Below are 18,713 nucleotides of genomic sequence, written 5' to 3'. Positions count from 1 at the left end.
ATACACTACATGGTTAAAAGAAAGGACAAGAACCGTATGACCCTCTCAATAAATGCAGAGAAAGCATTTGACAAAGTACAGCATCCTTTCTTGATTAAAACCCTCCACAGTGTAGGGATTAGGGGAGCATACCCTCAATATCATCAAAGCCATCTGTGAAAAGCCCATAGCAAATATCATTCTCAATGGTGAGAAACTGAGAGCTTTTCCCCGAAGGTCAGGAACATGACAGGGATGTCCACTCTCACCAGTGTTCTTCAGCATAGTCCTAGAAGTCCTAGCCTCAGCAATCAGACAACAAAAAGAAAAAAAAGGCATATGAATCAGCAAAGAAAAAGTCACACTCACACTCTTGGCAGATGACATGGTACTCTATGCGGAAAACCCAAAAGACTCCACCCCCAAATTACTAGAACTCATACGGGAATTCAGCAACATGGCAGGATATAAAATCAATGCACAACAAAGAACTTCTCAAACTCAATACACGAGAAACAAATAAACAAATCAAAAAATGGGCAGAAGATATGAACAGACACTTTTCCAATGAAGACATACAAATGGCTAACAGACACATGAAAAAATGTTCAAAATCATTAGCCATCAAGGAAATTCAAATCAAAACCACACTGAGATACCACCTTACGCCAGTTAGAATGGCAAAAATAGACAAGGCAAGAAACAACAATTGTTGGAGAGGATGTGGAGAAAGGGGATCCCTCCTACATTGTTGGTGGGAATGCAAGTTGGTACAGCCACTCTGGAAAACAGTGTGGAGGTCCCTTAAAAAGTTAAAAATTGAGCTACCCTATGATCCAGCCATTGCACTACTGGGTATTTACCCCAAAGATACAGACGTAGTGAAGAGAAGGGCCATATGCACCCCAATGTTCATAGCAGCAATGTCCACAATAGCTAAATTGTGGAAGGAGCCGAGATGCCCTTCAACAGATGACTGGATTAAGAAGTTGTGGTCCATATATACGATGGAATATTACTCAGCTATCAGAAAGAACGAGTTCTCAACATTTGCTACAACATGGACAGCACTGGAGGAGATAATGCTAAGTGAAATAAGTCAAGCAGAGAAAGACAACTATCATATGATTTCTCTCATCTATGGAACATAAGAACTAGGATGATCGGTAGGGGAAGAAAGGGATAAAGAAGGGGGGGTAATCAGAAGGGGGAATGAAACATGAGAGACTATGGACTATGAGAAACAAACTGAGGACTTCAGAGGGGAGGGGGGGTGGGGGAATGGGATAGACCGGTGATGGGTAGTAAGGAGGGCACGTATTGCATGGTGCACTGGGTGTTATACACAACTAATGAATCATCGAGCCTTACATCGGAAACCGGGGATGTACTGTATGGTGACTAACATAATATAATAAAAAATCATTTAAAAAATAAAAAATAAAAGTAAAATAAAATAAAATCAATGCACAGCAATCCCTTGCATTTCTGTACACTAACAGACAAAAGAAAGAGAAATAAGGGAATCAATTCCATTTACAATTGCACCAAAACCCACAAGATACCTAGGAATAAACCTAACCAAAGAGGCAAAGGCTCTGTACTCAGAAACCGATAGAACACTCAAGAAAGAAATTGAGGGAGAAAGAAAATGGAAAGGAAAGGGGAAAATGGAAAGGAAAGGGAGAAATGCTCATGGACTGTGAGAACAAATATTGTTAAAATGTCTATGCTACCTAGAGCAATCTACATATTCAGTGCAATCCCTATCAAAAAACCAACTTTTTTCACAGAGCTGGAACAAATAATCCTAAAATTTGTATGGAACCAAAAAAGACTCCGAATAGCCAGATGAATGTTGAAAAAGAACCAAAGTGGTGGCATTGCAATCCTGGACTTCAAGTTCTTTTACAAAGCTGTAATCATCAAGATGGTATGGTACTGGTATAAAACAGACACATAGATCAAGGGAATAGAGTAGAGAACCCAGAAATGGACCCTCAAGTCTATGGTCAACTAATCTTTGACAAAGCAGGAAGAAATATCCAATCAAAAAAAGACAGTCTCTTCAGCAAATGATGCTGTGAAAATTGGACGGCCACATGCAGAAGAATGAAACTGGACCATTTTCTTACATCATACACAAAAATAGACTCATAATGGATGAAGGATCTAAATGTGAGACAGGAATCCATCAAAAGTTCTAGAGGAGAACACAGGCAGCAACCTCTGTGACCTTGGCCACAGCATCTTCTTGCTAGCCATGTCTCCTAAGGCAAGGAAAACAAAAGCAAAAATGAACTATTGGGACTTCATCAAGATAAAAGCTTTTGCACTGCAAAGGAAATAATCGACAAAACCAAGACAACTGACAGAATGGGAGAAGATATTTGCAAATGTCTTATCAGATAATGGGCTAGTATCCAAAATCTATGAACTTACAGAACTCAACCGCCAAAGAACAAATAATCCAGTCAAGAAATGGGCAGAAGACATAAACAGACATCTCTCCAAAGAAGACATATAAATGGCCAACAGACACATGAAAAGATGCTCCACATCCCTCAGTGTCAGGGAAATACAAATCACAACCACAATGAAATACCACCTCACGCTGGTCAGAATGGCTAAAATTAACAATTCAGGAAACAACAAATGTTGGTGAGGATGCGGAGAAGGGGAAGCCCTCTTACACTGTTGGTAGGAATGCAAGCTGGTACAGCCACTCTGGAAGACAGTATGAAGGTTCCTCAGAAAGTTGGAAATAGAGCTACTCTGTGAGCCAGTAATTGCACTAGTAGGTATTTACCACAAAGATACAAATGTAGTGATCTGAAGGGGCACCTGCACCCTAATGTTTATAGTAGTAATGTCCACAAAGCTAAGCTGCAGAAAGAGCCATGATGTCTATCAACAGATGAATGGATAAAGAAGATGTCTTCTATATATAAGACATATTTATACAATGGAATATTACTCAACCATCAAAAAATGAAATCTTGCCATTTGCAACTCATGGACAGAACTGGAGGGCATTATGCTGAGCGAAGTAAGTCAATCAGAGAAAGATAATTATTGTATGATCTCACTGATATGTGGAATTTAAGAAACAAAACAGGAAAAAAAAAATAGAGGCTCATAGGGAAGGGAGGGAAAAATAAAACAAGCCAAAATCAGAGAGAGAGACAAACCATAAGAGACTCTTAATCATAGGAAACAAACTGAGGGTTGAGTGGAGGGGGGTCAGGAGATGTGGTAACTGGGTGATGGACGTTATGGAGTGCACAGATGTAATTAGCACTGTGTGTATAAGACTGATAAATCACTGAAGTCTGCCTCTGAAACTAATAATACACTATATGTTAATTAATTGAATTTAAATTTATAAAATAGTAAAAAAAAATAGTCTCCTCTTACATGTGTTTAGTGATTAATGTATCACTTTGGAGACTTTCTGATCTAGTTAGTACATACAGAATTTTGAGTTTTAAAATTCTGAACTTTTGCGTATTAAAAAGAAAATGCAACACTTGGTTCAAATGGCAGACCGAATTCAGCATTTACCTGCTTTCCCTCAAATAAAATCCCATTAACAATAAAGAAATTTTAAAAAATAGAATAAGTTGCTAAAAGCACAAAAACAGGAGCAGGACACATCAGAGGACTAAAGGTTTTGAAAACAGAATGGGGGATGCCTGGGTGGCTCGGTCGGTAAAGTGTCTGCCTTTGGCTTGAGTCTTGGGATCAAATCCTGCATTGGACTCCTTGCTCAACAGGGAGCCTGCTTCTCCCTCTGCCTGCCTCCTCACCCTGACAAATAAATAAATAAAATCTTTAAAAAAAAAAAAAAAAAAAGGAAAGAAAGAAAAGAGAATGGAAGTTGGATTGGAAAGCAGAATGGATCATACCAAAGAATAACCCCTAACAGAGGAAGACACACCTCAAAAACATTTTGAAATAAGAGAAGGTGGCAGCACAGGTGGTGACCATTTTGTTTTGTTTTGTTTTGTTTTGTTTTTTGTTTTTTGTTTTACAATGGAGTCCCCTGTGATTGGCTGGTGTGGAGAGCAAGAGTGAGAAGGGAAAGCAAAATCAAGATGTTTGAAGAATTAACCTGTAGGTTGGCTTCAGGGTTAGGCCTCTAACACTTCTGCATAGCAGTGGCATTTGCTTCAAACAGAAGGCTCCAGGAGTCCTCTAAAAAAGCAAATGATCAACTTAGACTTATCGTGGTGATCATTTCATAGCATATATAACTGTCAAATCACTGCGTTGTACACTGGAAACTAATATAATATTGCATGCTAACCACTCCAATTTGAAAAAAGGTAAAAGACAAAGGAAATTGAGGCCCGGAGACATTAAGCAATTTGCCTAAATCAAAGAAAGAAGGAAGCCAATGTGGAACAGTGTGGAAAACCTGGACCTTAGAGTTAGAGCATGTGCTCTGATTTAGACTTTGCCCAAATTCTACCCCCAGCAAAGTACTTCCTTCAGCCATTCAACAAACATTGAACACCTCTCTGTGCTGGTCTGTGTACTTGATGGTGGGGACATGACAATATTAAATCTTATTAAGCATGACGATATTAAGCAAGGAAGACAAGTTGCTGTCTTCACAGTCAAATGGGAGAGGGAGACCGTGAATCAGCACTAGTTACTATATTAAGAATTTACTCCTCTGCCAGATACTATGCCAAGAGCTTGAGGTATAGTAACTTGTGTAATCCTTGCAGCGGGGGTACAGTTATTACTCTGGCTTGAAAATGAGTCAGAGAATATTTAAATTACGAGTAATAAGCTTAGGACTCTAAAAAAAAAAAAACCCACCTCAAATTACCTGTTTCAGAGAAGCCAGGGTTTCAACATGAGGGTTAGTGCTCTACAGTCCTCTGTTTTGGGGCCTTTTTTTTTTTTTTTAAATAGGGGTTTGGTGTAAACTCCAGCTTGCCTATCAGCCTGCCTGATTTCTACCTGCTCACCCTAAAATGAAACAGATTTGTTAATATGCTTGTGCCTGGAACCAGCCGATTATTCAAAGGAGAGGCCAGAGTTGGCAGAAGAAGCCGTGTAGTCTTGCTCTTTCATTTATAAATGTGAATGGGAAATCAAAGGAAACATGAAAACAGAAAAGAAGTATCACAAGTTGGGTTGTGATACCTCTGCTGAACTTAATATTATGCAGCTATTAAAATATTTACAAAGAATTTTCAATGTAAGGATGTCTGGGTGCCTCAGATGGTTGAGCATCTGCCTTCAGCTCAGGTCATCGTCTCCAGGTCCTGGGATCAAGCCCCACATAGGGCTCCTGGCTCAACAGGGAGTCTACTTCAGCCTCTCCCCCTGCTCATGCTCTCTCTCTGTATCTCTCTGTCTCAAATGAATAAATTGAAAAAAAAAAAGAATTTTCAATGTAAAGAAAATGCTTTATTAGTAAAAAAAAAAAATCTGTAGCTTTAACGGAAGATTGTCAATATTTTGTGTGTCAAGGGAAGCTGTAGTCATTTTGTGTTTGCACATCATTCAAATCTAGAATATATCCAGACTAATAACATGAGCTTTTTCTTCCATTAAAAATCTTAAACCAGGGGACCTGGGTGGCATAGTCAGTGGAGCATGCAACTCTTTATCTCAGGGTTGAGGGTTTGATTTTTTTTTTTATGATATGTTATTCACCATATAGTACATCATTAGTTTTTGATGTAATGTTCCATGATTCATTGTTTGTGTATAACACCCAGTGCTCCATGCAATACGTGCCCTCCTTAATACCCATCACCGAGCTAGCCAATCCCCCCACCCCCTCCCCTCTAAAACCCTCAGTTTGTTTCCCAGAGTCCATAGTCTCTCATGGTTCATTTCCCCCTCTGTTCCCCCCCCCTTGGTTTTCCCCTTCCTTCTCCTACCGATCTCCCTGCTATTCCTTCTGTTCCACAAATGAGTGAGACCATGTGATAATTGTCTTTCTCTGCTTAACTTATTTCACTTAGCACAATCTCCTCCATTCCCATCCATGTTGATGCAAATGTTGGGTAATCATTCTTTCTGATGGCTGAGTAATATCCCATTGTATATATGGACCACATCTCCTTTAACCATTCGTCTGCTGAAGGGCATCTTGGCTCCTTCCACAGTTTGGCTGTTGTGGACAATGCTGCTTTGAACATTGGGGTGCCTGTGGCCCTTCTCTTCACTACGTCTGTATCTTTGGGGTAAATACCCAGTAGTGCAATTGCTGGGTCATAGGGTAGCTCTATTTTTAACTTTTGAGGAACCTCCGCACTGTTTTCCAAAGTGGCTGTACCAACTTGCATTCCCACCAACAGTGTAAGAGGGTTCCCTTTCTCCACATTCTCTCCAACACTTGTTGTTTCTTGCCTTGTCAATTTTTGCCATTCTAATTGGAGTAAGGTGGTATCTCAATGTGGTTTTGATTTGAATTTCCCTGATGGTTAATGATGTTGAACATTTTTTCATGTGTCTGTTAGCCATTTGTATGTCTTCATTGGAAAAGTGTCTGTTCATATCTTCTGCCCATTTTTTTATTTGATTATTTGTTTCTTGAGTATTGAGTTTGAGAAGGTCTTTATAGGTCTTGGATACCAGCCTTTTATCTGTCCCAAGTTGGGTATAGAGATTACTTAAAAATAAAATCTTAAAAAAAAAAATCTTAAACCAATATCTGTAAAAATGTTTTATCCTGCAGAATGATTCTGAACAATACTAAGTCCTGTCTATGAACATATACATTTGAAATTATATCTGGAGAAAAGTAATTAGCTTTTTCAAAATAGGAGGGGGAAAGCCTATAACATTCTATCCAATATTATTATAACTAAGTTTATAAAAATTAAAAGTCATGTCTAGAAAACAAGATTATGTCATATAATACACCAATATTTTAACAGTATACATCTTTAGTAAGACTCTTGGTGACTTTTTCTTAATACTTTTACATATTTTTCCAAATTTTTATAATGGGAAAAAAAAACTTCATTTAAACTACTCAAATGATCTTTGAAATTCCTTGGATTTCATAAAGTGAAAATATAAGAACCCATTATCTATGAAAATGTTAAAAGGCAATTTTTCCTATTTAAAATGGATAAGGAGGGGCGCTTGGGTGGCTTAGTCAATTAAGCACCTGGCTCTTGATTTCAGCTCAGATCATGATCTCAGGGTCATGAGATCAAGCCCGCAACGGGCTCACACTGAGTGTGGAGACTGCTTAAGATTCTCTCTCTCCCTCACTCTCCCTCTGCCGCGTGTGCATGCTCTCTGTCTAAAAAAAAATAAAAATAAAATGGATAAGGAGTCCTAAAAATAGCATATAAAACAAGAACTAGCAACATAGTCTTGAGAATACACTTGTAATGATAACATTAGTCATATTTTCCTATTCAGTATAATAATGTACTAATAAAGAACTTGCTTTTTTCTAATAGACTTAAGATTAAAGTGAAAAACTTATTGCAAAATTATTTGTAGGCTCAGATTTAAGATTCTGAACCAATATACTGCAAAGGAGTATCTCAATCAGTGAATGAGGAAGTTAGATGTTAAAGTTGCTATTTGGGGAGAATTGATCAGGCATCAAGAGTATTTTCTGTTTTCTTCTTTCACCAGTATACTGTTTTTCATACTCTAAGAACTAAAGAAAGCTTCTTTGTAATGAGATATTTTATATTAATTCTGATTCCTGTCATACTGCAGTCAGATTTTGCAGACCTCTAAATGGATGGACTTTAGAACAGGAAGTATTAAATCACACAAGTTTTAAAATAATTATGTAAACATTGGATAATTTAATTTCTCAGAACGGTAGTATCATAAAGAGGTAGTCAGAGATGAGGAGTTTGTAAACGTATTGCATAATATATTTCTTATCAAACACAGTAGCATTGACTATTTCCATGGCAGTACAAGGGATGTTAATAATAAACAACCCTAAACAGGAAATCTCCAATTCAACCGACTTCCTGACAGAAATGATGAATGCTGTTCATCCTGGTTAGAAAGAGCTGTCCTTTGTCTTCTTGCAGTTTTCACTAAATACATCAGTTCCCTAGACTAGCCATGCTTAATAAAGAGAACATTTTTGTATATTATATGACAGTAAAGGAGTGGAACAATTTTAGAAAATAATTTCTTAATGTGGCCTTGTGACAATAGTCACAGATTTTAATCTAGTAATTCTAGCCTAAGTGTAAAAAAAAAAAAAAAATAGGGACACAGAGGCTATAATAGCAAAATATTGGAAAATGCCATCATGGTCCATATTTTAGTTTATCTTGATTCTTTTAGTTGCACAAATTGGAGATTATTATTATTATTGTTTTATGTGGCTAGTTTTTAATTTAGACTTACCCATGTATTTATCACTTTATTTACTGTTTCTTCTTGCAACTCAGATGTTTCTTTTAGGATTAAGTTCCTTTAATGAGAATCTGCTAGTAACCTTTCCTTTGATCTTTCTTTTTTCCTTTCCTTTTCCTTTTTTTTGCTCAGAGAGGAAAGTAATGATTCAGATTCAGATTCTCTCTGTTTCTTTATTTCTAATACCTTTATTTTGCCCTAATTCTTGAAGGATTCTTTTATTGCATATAGAATTCTAGGTTGACAGTTATTTTCTCCCGGCAACTGAAGACATTATCATACTGATTTCTGGCTTTGTTTGTTGCTCTGGGAAGCCCGTTCTCCATTGTTTAATTATCAGTGATCTGGACGCACTTGGGTGTTTCAGTTGGTTAAGTGTCCAACTCTTGATTTTGGGTCAGGTCATCATCTCGGGTTGTGAGATCAAGCCCCATGTTGGACTCTGCTCAGCGGGGAGTCTGCTGGAGATTTCTCTCCCTCTCCCTCTGCCCCTACCCCTCTCTGTCTCTCTCTCAAATAAATAAATCTTTTTAAAAAAATTATCATTGATCTGTCCTTCCACCCTCCCCTACTTTTAAGAGCTTTTATTTCTCCTTGATGCTCAACAGTTGTGCTTTGGCTTATTGTGTTTTCTGAACTTGAGGATTGGTGTTTTTTACCAGTTCTAAACACTCAGATGTAATTTTTTCCAGTATTCCCTCTTCTCATACTCTTTAGGGTCCCCAATTAGACTGATCTGAGAACTTTTCTCTATATCCAGCGTATCCCTTACCCTTTTGTATTTTCCTTCTATTGAATTTCTGTGCTTCATTCAAAAAAGGAGTAATTTCTTCATATTTGTCTTCCAGTTTATTTTTTTTTTCAGCTATATCTAATCTTTTCAACCATCCTTAGGGCAGTAATTCTCAAAATTTGGAGTGTCAGAATTGCCAGGGCTAGTAAAGAATACAGAAGCTCTAGGCTGTTTGTGTTTTTTGTTTGTGTTTTTGTTTTTTTATAATAATTTTTTATTCTATGTTAGTCACCATACAGTACACCCCTAGTTTTTGATATAAAGTTCCATGATTCATTACTTGTGTAAAACACCCAGTGCACCATGCAATACGTGCCCTCGTTAATACCCATCACCAGCCTATCCCATTGCCCCACTCCCCTCCCCTCTGAACCCCTCAGTTTGTTTCCCAGAGTCCATAGTCTCTCCTGGTTCATTCCCTCTTCTGTTTATCCCCCCTTTCTTCTTCCCTTTCTTCTACTGATCTTCCTACTTCTTATGTTCCATAAATGAGTGAAACCATATGATTTCTCTGCTTGACTTATTTCGCTTAGCATTATCTCCTCCGGTCCTGTCCATGTTGCTGCAAATGTTGTGAAATCGTTTCTTTTTGATGGCTGAGTAATATTCCATTGTAGATATGGACCACATCTTATTAATCCAGTCATCTGTTGAAGGGCATCTCAGCTCCAGGCTAGTAAAGAATACAGAAGCTCTAGGCTCTTTGAAGTAGGATAGGTGGTGGATCCTTGTGTTCTCATCAAGTGCCCCAAGTAATTCTGATACCACCGAAGTTTAAGAACCGCTGCTTGAATTTTTATATTTAATTAATGTGGTTTTTCTTTTCCTCAAGTTGCATTTGATTCTTTTACCTCTTTTTTTTGGGGGGGGGGTTCTTTTTCAAATTTAATTTGGCCAATTTTGATAACCCTTGTCATACATTTAACTCCTTCCTTTATTCTTGAAATCTATTGGACACAAATACTTTATTCTGTATCTGATCATTACTTTATCTGTGGTCTTTGGGGAGTGTGATTCTGTTTTGTTACAGTATTAGTTTTGCCAATTTTTGCTAATGGTGGCTTGAAATTTAGTAACACCTGAAGAGTCAGGCTTTTTTCATTCTGACCACTGAGGAATTTCCTTATTGTTCTTCCAGCACAGCTATTCATTACTACATGTATTTTTTTTCATTATTTTAAATATTTTCTCTGGCATTTCTGGTTGGTTTCTATGATCACCCAGTGAGCTATATTGCTAAAAATGGGATACTCAAATCTTGGTACAAGATTTTGGAAGTCTGTTATCTAATATCGAGACAGCATAATTTTGTGAGCAGCAAACCTCTAGAATTGTTTATACTTGTGTATCTGGTTTTAGAAAGAAATATTACTGATTTAATAGCAGCTTGAAAAGCCTCTTCACCTACGTATGTTTACTTTGGATATTTCCAGCTTATGGCATTATTCGCTTTGTATTAACTTTAGCTAATGAACTTTTTTCTTGTTATTACTTTAAGGAAGTAATTGAGTTCTTTGTTCAAAATGAAAATTCAGGGGACAGATGGAAAAAACCTTTAGTGATTGATAAACTTAAGGTAAGAAAAATAAAACCTTTAACGTTGGAATATGTACATGCAGGTGTATTATGAAACCTTAGTTTGTTATTGCTGTTGTTGTTATATATGTAGAGAATAAATATATCAATAATAACTTTTTAAAAAGAAACTTAAAAACAGAATCTATAGTATTCAAATCAGGTTACATAGTGTTTTGTATGTGGTATGTGATGAAGATAGCCTCTTACAGCTGTTGAAGGAAAAAATATGATCAGCACCACTCACTATCATCCGTTGTGAAATTGCAGTAGAAGTCAAGCAGGACATTTGTCCCACATGGGCTCAGTCTAAATTTCATGTTTAAATCCTAACCACAACACATGTACAAAATTAAAATGTATAAAATAGTATGTTTGGCATAATTATACTCAAATGTGGTAGATCTGTAATAACTATGATTCAATAAGAAGTACTCAGGAAACCAAATTTAGTTTTTCAGCCAAATCTAAGGAAACTTGAGGAAAAGGCATTTCTTTAACAGTTAGGAAACTGTTGATTTATAATGGGTTAGTAACTCTGGTTTCACACAGTGTAGGGTAAATAAAACAAATAACTTCATAAGTGTTTTTAAATTTCAAAAAGCATAAATAGCAATATCTTTTAAAAATAAACTATTTTAGTTCATGGTAAATTATGATCACTCTGGCATATTCATCACCTTAACAGGAAATGGCCAAAGCAGAAGGCCTCTGGAACTTGTTTTTGCCAGCTGTAAGCGGTCTCAGCCAGGTGGACTATGCCTTGATTGCTGAAGAAACAGGAAAATGCTTTTTTGCTCCAGATGTCTTTAACTGCCAAGCACCAGGTTACTATATTATTTAAGAACAGAACTTTCTGACATATTTTGATCAGTGTTTGAAATTCCTCTATTTTATGACAGGAAGTTTTCCTACACAAAGTCATTGGTTTATAAACTTGTCTGCAATTTTACTTCTCTGTTACTTTGATTTAAATATTTTTAAAAATGGATCTGATATTCTCTTGAATTATTCTTTTATTAAACATCATTGTATTAAGAGTATTAGTGAATAGAGGTCACCTCCAAAGGGACTGGCAATATAAAGATTACAGTTCCATGACTGAGTTTTAGATATTAATATGGCTAGTTGGAATGGATATAGAGTTCCAAATCTTTTGGTTAGCCTCACTAATCTCTCCATTTCTTTACCAGTTTGGTTTTTTTTTTTTTAAGTTTTTAAACATTTATTTAATCTCTGCACGCAACATGGTGCTCAAACTCACGACCCTGAGATCAAGAGTAACACACTCTTGCAACTGAGCCAGCCAGGCGCCCTTAATCACCAGTTATTTATTAATTACTTACTGTGTGCCAGGCACTGTTCTAGATCCTTGGGATGTATCAAAGAATAAAATACACAAACATTCCTGCCCTCATGGAGCTGATGTTCTAATGGAGGGAGACAAAAATAAATAATAGATATCATAAGTAAGTAAATTATGTAGTAAGTTTGAAGATGAAAAGTGCTTTGGGAGGAAGAAAAAACCCCAGCAGGGTAGGGCAGCACTGGAATGCTGGGGAACAAGAAATGCAAATTACAATTTAACATGGAATGGTCAGGATAGGCCTTACTGAGAAAATGATGTACGATAAAGAAGGTAAGAGAGTTAGCTATGGGGCTATCTGGGGAAGGAATTTCTATAGCAGAGGAAACAAAATATGCATAGACCCTAAGGCAAGAGTATGATTAGTGTATTCCAAGAAGAGTCAAGGAGGCTGGCATAGTTAGGAGAATAGTAAGAGAAGATATCAGAGAGGAAAGGGCCTTATAGGGCAGGTAAGGGCATATACATCCTGTGAAATGGGAAGCCATGGGAGATTTGACCAGAGGAGTAACAAGATGTTATGTCAGTTTTAAAAGAATCACTTCGACTACTATGTTGGGAATTAACAAAAGGAGGGAAGGAAGAAAGCAGGGAGTCTGTTGTACTAATCCTCGTTAGAGATGATGGGGATTTGTTTTAGGGTGGTAGCAGTGGAAAAGGTGAGAAGTAGAAAGATTCTAAATATATTTTGAAGGAAGAGCAAAGAGGATTTCCTGATTAGATGTGGGGAAGTCAAGGATGCCTCCAAAGATTTTGGCATGAAAAATTGGAAGGATAAGGGAAGGAGGCCAACTTTTCTTTAAAAAGGTAATATAGAAGAGGGGTGCCTGGTGGCTCAGTCGGTTAAGTGTCTGCTTTCGGCTCAGGTCATGATCTCAGGGTCCTGAGATCGAGTCCCATGTTGGGCTCTCTGCTTAGCAGAGACTCTGCTTCTCCCTCTCACTCTCCCTCTATGTTCTCCCTCTCTCTCTGTCTCTCAATTAAATAAATAAAAATCTTTAAAAAAAAATTTTTTTTAAAGGTAATATGGAAGAGATAAACCTGGAATGTGGTCTGTAGAAGGTGTTTTGAAACCTGGATTTGTCAAAGAACAGGCTAAGGAACTTAAAAAATGAAACAAAAAAAACCCAAAAAAGAAAAAAACAGATTCACAGGCTCCATCCCTGTAGATTTGATTCAGTGGGTCTGGGGTAGACCCTGGGAATGTCTTTTGTCTTTTTTCCCCGAAGTTACTCTAGTTATTCTATTGCTTCCAGTCAAGGACCAACATTTGATTTGTTGTAGAGGATGATGGTATGATATACTACGTTGTCACTGAGCAAGTTAGACGTCAGCATTGCCTTTTGTGCTCATTGTATGGCCCTGCTGCTAAAGCTCTCTGAAAAAGAGTTAACGTAGGATGGAACTACCAAAAAAAAATATATATTTGCTATCTGAGAGAAAACACAATCTGGTGGCATAGCAAAGTGTTTGCACAGTGGACTTTGACTCCCATTTATTTGGAACTATTAAGGTAGTTATAGACTTCTGATGATGGTTGAATTTATCTGCGGTGGTTTTCCCTCTGCAAATCACCAATTTACCAAATTACTGCTCTACTACATTTTAATCCAATATGAGGCTATTGTAAAAGTCAAGAAATCTATCACAGAATTTCTAAAGATTTCATCTCATTTATGTGTAGCTATTACATTATACTGTAAAGGTGGCACAATTTTGTGGATGGAGAACTGGTAGTCTTTTGTTTTAAAACTTTTTTTATTGCTACTCATATTAGAAATATAATTTATATTGTGACCTAATATGTAGCATATGTAGTTGTAGTGTATGTTCATGGATGGATGGATGGATTGGGCAAGAGATTTGGGGAACAAGAAGAGAGGCGTATATATTACTGAAAAAGGGTTTTATGAAATAGTTTACTACATACAATATATTCAGATATTTTCTAGTGAGTCTAATCTACTGTGTTCTATTTTGATCTATTTCATTTTTTAGAGAATGCTAGCCATATTCCATTAAATTGATTTCATGACATAGTAAGAAGTCATAATATAAAAACTAATGCTATAGAAGACTTCCTTTGCACACACAGTTCTGCCACTATTTCTTCATTTGTCCTGTGAACTCACTTTTCACTAGGAGATCATTTGCCTCGCATTAAAATTTCTAGTATTAAAATTTCATGAGTCTGTCAGTTGTACTGTCTAAATGATATCACCAAACTGCTGAAATTTTAAAATTGGCCAGGAAAATACATTTTCTTTGGCCAGAGTATGATCAGCAACTCTCCTTAGCAAACATCCTTAGCAAGGATGTATAAAACCATAAGTAGAAAACTAGGCATTTTCTCTTTATAGTGGAGATATCTTCATGAAGGCCTTGGGGCATTGTGTTTCAGAGCATTTCCAAAGCAGATAAAGAAGGGAATGTAATTGACGCCAATTAAATACTTCGGGAGGTTTCTTAAGTATGAAAGATGAATTTCTACTCAAGCTTTCCAAATAGTTCTAAAAGCTTATGGGAAACATATGTAGTCTTCCAATTTGTCGTTTGTTTCGGTTTTTTTACCCTTCACGAAGTCGTGCAATACTGTATGTTAGAATGTTGAAAATAGCAATTTTAATTCTACAGCTATTACTAGAAAATTTGGGGGGCTTGTAGGGATTTGTAGAAGAAACTTATCTAGGCTTTTTCCCAACCCATGAATGATAGCTTCGTTTTGCCAGCTTCTCAGAATACAAAATTTTTGGAAAGATCTTAGTCAATATTACCTCATTTGAACTATAACAAGAAACAGTGAATTTAAAATAAGCAAAGAAAACAGTGAGCTTCATAAATTATAACTCAAGACTCATTTTCTCCCTCAAAAAGAATTTTAAACTGATGTTAATCTACTAGGAATTTTGTGCATTTTGATGTAACTTTGGCTCTGTTAGTAGTGTCTGAACAGAGTACAAACACATTTTGAGAGACTTAAATTGGATTTAACTCCATTTTCATAGGCATTTCGTGACTGTCCTTCAAGTCATGTTTAGAGGTGATATTGAAAAATTCTTCCTGAAAATCTTATGAATAATGAGGGCACCTGAGTGGCTCAGTTGGTTAAGTGTCCAAGTCTTGATTTCAGCTCAGGCCATGATCTCAGGGTTGTGGGATCGAGCCCTGTGTCGGGTATCTCACTCTCTAAAATACAATAAATAAATATTTTTTAAAAATCTTATGACTGGGGCGCCTGGGTGGTACAGCGGTTAAGCGTCTGCCTTCGACTCAGGGCATGATCCTGGCGTTATGGGATCGAGCCCCACATCAGGCTCCTCCGCTATGAGCCTGCTTCTTCCTCTCCCACTCCCTCTGCTTGTGTTCCCTCTCTCGCTGGCTGTCTCTATCTCTGTCGAATAAATAAATAAAATCTTTAAAAAAAAAATCTTATGACTGATCAGTTTTCAAGGGAGAGGGGTTTTTTTTGTTTTTTTTTTTTAAGATTTTTGTCAGAAAGAGAAAGAGCGCACAAGCAGGGGGAGCAGCAGGCAGAGGGAGAAGCAGGCCCCCCCACTGAGCAGGGAGCCCAATGAAAAGGTTTTAAATAGTATTTTTTAAGAAGTTTGATAGAAACAAATATCAGAGAAAAGCCCCTAGACTGTTTTGCTCCATGGCAGATACGAAGCATTCTTTTTTATATGAGAGTGATAGCAGTGTATCAGTTACTGAACAATGCCCTCTTAGGATTGGAAAGGGTCTTTGAAGTTGTCTGCTGTCAGGGATTCTGTGTTTAGCATTCTTGAGATACGACCTAGTACTTTTCTAGATGGTACGGGGTGCAAAGAAGTAAGAGCAATGGTAGAGGTAAAGAGACAATAATTACTCTTTGAGTTCAGAGGAAGGAGAGATTGCTGACTGGGTAACCAGAGATTCTTCGCAATGGAAGTGGCTCAGAAGCAGGAATTTATTTAGGAATGATGGGTAGAACTGGACTTGTGAGAAGGCTTGGCACAGGCAAAAATGTGAAAGTTAGAGAGCACAGTGCATGTTTGAGGAACAGGAGTCTCAACGATGGCGTCTCAGTAGAGCATGTAATGATAATTGTTCTCCAGGAGCATTGCAGTCACTCCTAGCAAAGCATATTTGCAAGAAAACAGGGAAAGATAAGACGGTAGATTGTTTTCCTTAGTCCTAATTGAGTCAGACCTCATTAAAGCCATGCTTTATTGGGATGAAGCAGACAAGTGTGTGTAATTCAACACAAATCGAATAAATATGCACCAAATGCCATATACTTATAATAACTATTTATGGCATACCTTCATTATAAATTATATTTACTATTAATGTTTCAAAATATTTTTGTAAGCAAATGTTTGCTTTAAAAAGATACGTGCGTATATTGTCAACGTAAAGTTTGGATTTCATATTGGTAAATTTTTAAATGCAAAAGAAATGTTTTTTCTTTTTACATACAGACACAGGGAACATGGAAGTGCTCCACCTATATGGAAGTGAAAAGCAGAAGCAGCAGTGGCTTGAGCCTCTTCTTCAAGGGAACATTGCCTCCTGCTTCTGTATGACAGGTAAAAGCAAACCATGGTTCTTCCCTTGTGCAGTCAGTCATCCTATAGTAATTATGGATGAGCTAAAATGGAAGAGTGGCTCTGTGTTTCAGGCAAATTTGCCCATGGACAGAGATGGGCATATGTTTGTTTTGAGCCCAGTTTCGAATTTTGGCATTTCTAAATGTGCAGAACTAAATTGTCCTCCCCTTTGGGAGGATACCAGGTGATGTTTTCTGGCCTTCTACTTTAGGCATTTAGCAGCAGAGTAAAACTAACTTCATAATCTTTTGACTTGCATTTCTAAAATTGCCAGGTATATATATTTAATATCTTTTTTGCCCTTATGTGTGAAATATTAATCTGTGTAATAATTTTTATTGATAGTTACAAAATACTTAACTCTGCCATAAACCTAGAAAAATAGACCATTCACCAATGCTGGTCACATAGTTCAAATTATGATCATGTGGGGAGGTAAAATTAGGAGCATGTTAAAAATGGGTTTGGTACCATTTGTACATAGGAAGCAGCAATTAAGAATTCTTCGAAGGAAAAAGTCATCATTTTATAGTTGAGTTTAGTAAACTAAATGTCATCTGGCCTTAATTTTAGCCGGATTTAAAAGTCTTCTATAACTTTGTATATATTTATAATAACAAAGCTGATCTCCATTTAAAATTGGTGAGAGGGGCGCCTGGGTGGCGCAGTCCTTAAGCGGCTGCCTTTGGCTCAGGGCGTGATCCCGGAGTTCCGGGATCGAGTCCCACATCAGGCTCCTCCGCTGTGAGCCTGCTTCTTCCTCTCCCACTCCCCCTGCTGTGTTCCCTCTTTCGCTGGCTGTCTCTCTGTCACAGAAATAAATATAATCTTTCACAAAAAAAAAAAAAAAGAGTAAGAACTCTTAAAAAAAAATAAAATAAAATAGGCGAGAGATATTTATTGAACATCTGCAGGGACATGTTATCTTCAAAGCACTAACTGGAGGTTACAAAATAAGTACATAGCTCCTTTCTAAAGGAACCCCATGGGTCTCTAGTCTTAGAAATAGAACACGCAAAATACCTGAAGGACCCATTTAATCTGTATTAACAATACAGATTACTATGATTGAGGGCTAGCCTGTACATTTTGAAATGCCATGTAGTAAAGCAGTTGTGTAAGGGTGTCCTATGGAAAACTTTCTGTTGAGCAGGCTTTATAGAATGCAAAATAAGAGCATTCCTGATGGAATTTGCAAGACACAGTTGGAAATTGTCTAAGATGGTAAACTAGATGGTGGGGAAATCTGGCTTGCAAATATTTAGTATTTAGTAGATTTCCATTGTGGACAGTAAACAATAATATTCTTAATCTACTTTTGATGATTGGAGAAAGGATTGAGTGAGTTATCTTAAATCACGTATCAGTGAGGAAACCAAGAACACAATTCAGATTGCTGATCCCCAGTGTTTGAAATTCATTCATTCATTCTTCCAATGCACATTTACTGAATACCTACTATGTATAGGTTATAGGAGAACCAGGGGGGAAGGGGGGAAGGATAGGAACATGCCTCTTTTGTAAACTGATGATGTCTGCCTGCCTGTAAATTCAAACTTTGCTTATTTATAGAGCCCGGTGTAGCTTCAAGTGATGCCACAAATATTGAATGTAGCATCCAACGAGATGGAGATAGCTATGTAATTGATGGCAAGAAATGGTTCAGCAGTGGTGAGTATTCAGATCCATCCGTTGTCCCAGGTGCTGTGCTAGAATAATATGATACACAGTTCTTAGTTTCATGATCACCGTTCTTTAAATTCTGCCTTCGAAAGCAAGTTCAAATTTAGAAATATTTGATTAAAAAAAGTAATTTTCAAAATTACTTTCATAATTATTTTGGAGAGAGGGAGAGAGTGCAGGGGTGGGGGATAGGGCAGAGGCAGAGGGAGAGAGAAACTCTAAGCAAACTGCATGCTGAGTGCGGAGCCTGACCTGGGAATTGATCTCACGACCCCGAGATCAGAACCTGAGCCGAAACCAAGAGCCAGAGGCTCAACCGACAGAGCCAAATAGGTGCCCCAAAGAAAAATAA

The 18,713-nt window shown here is 37.3% G+C and overlaps 1 protein-coding gene across 2 annotated transcripts in view; it reads left to right on the top strand.

The window, feature by feature from the left end:
• ACAD11 (acyl-CoA dehydrogenase family member 11) overlaps positions 1-18,713 on the top strand; it is a 95,243-nt gene that overhangs the window by 37,756 nt on the left and 38,774 nt on the right. Inside the window, exons 10-13 of one of the 2 annotated variants that reach the window (XM_045791770.2) lie at positions 10,647-10,724; positions 11,412-11,550; positions 16,550-16,657; positions 18,251-18,349. In XM_045791770.2, coding sequence (XP_045647726.2) covers positions 10,647-10,724; positions 11,412-11,550; positions 16,550-16,657; positions 18,251-18,349 — 424 coding nt within the window. The remainder of the gene's footprint in view (positions 1-10,646; positions 10,725-11,411; positions 11,551-16,549; positions 16,658-18,250; positions 18,350-18,713) is intronic. The other variant, XM_087870205.1, reaches the window with a different exon arrangement.

This window comes from Ursus americanus, chromosome 20 (assembly GCF_024610735.1).
Source record: "Ursus americanus isolate L20-20 chromosome 20, mUrsAme1.1.p, whole genome shotgun sequence".
Classification (NCBI taxonomy): domain Eukaryota; kingdom Metazoa; phylum Chordata; class Mammalia; order Carnivora; family Ursidae; genus Ursus; species Ursus americanus.
Note: the sequence above shows the minus strand (reverse complement) of the source record. Positions and strands in the feature narration are given on the sequence as shown.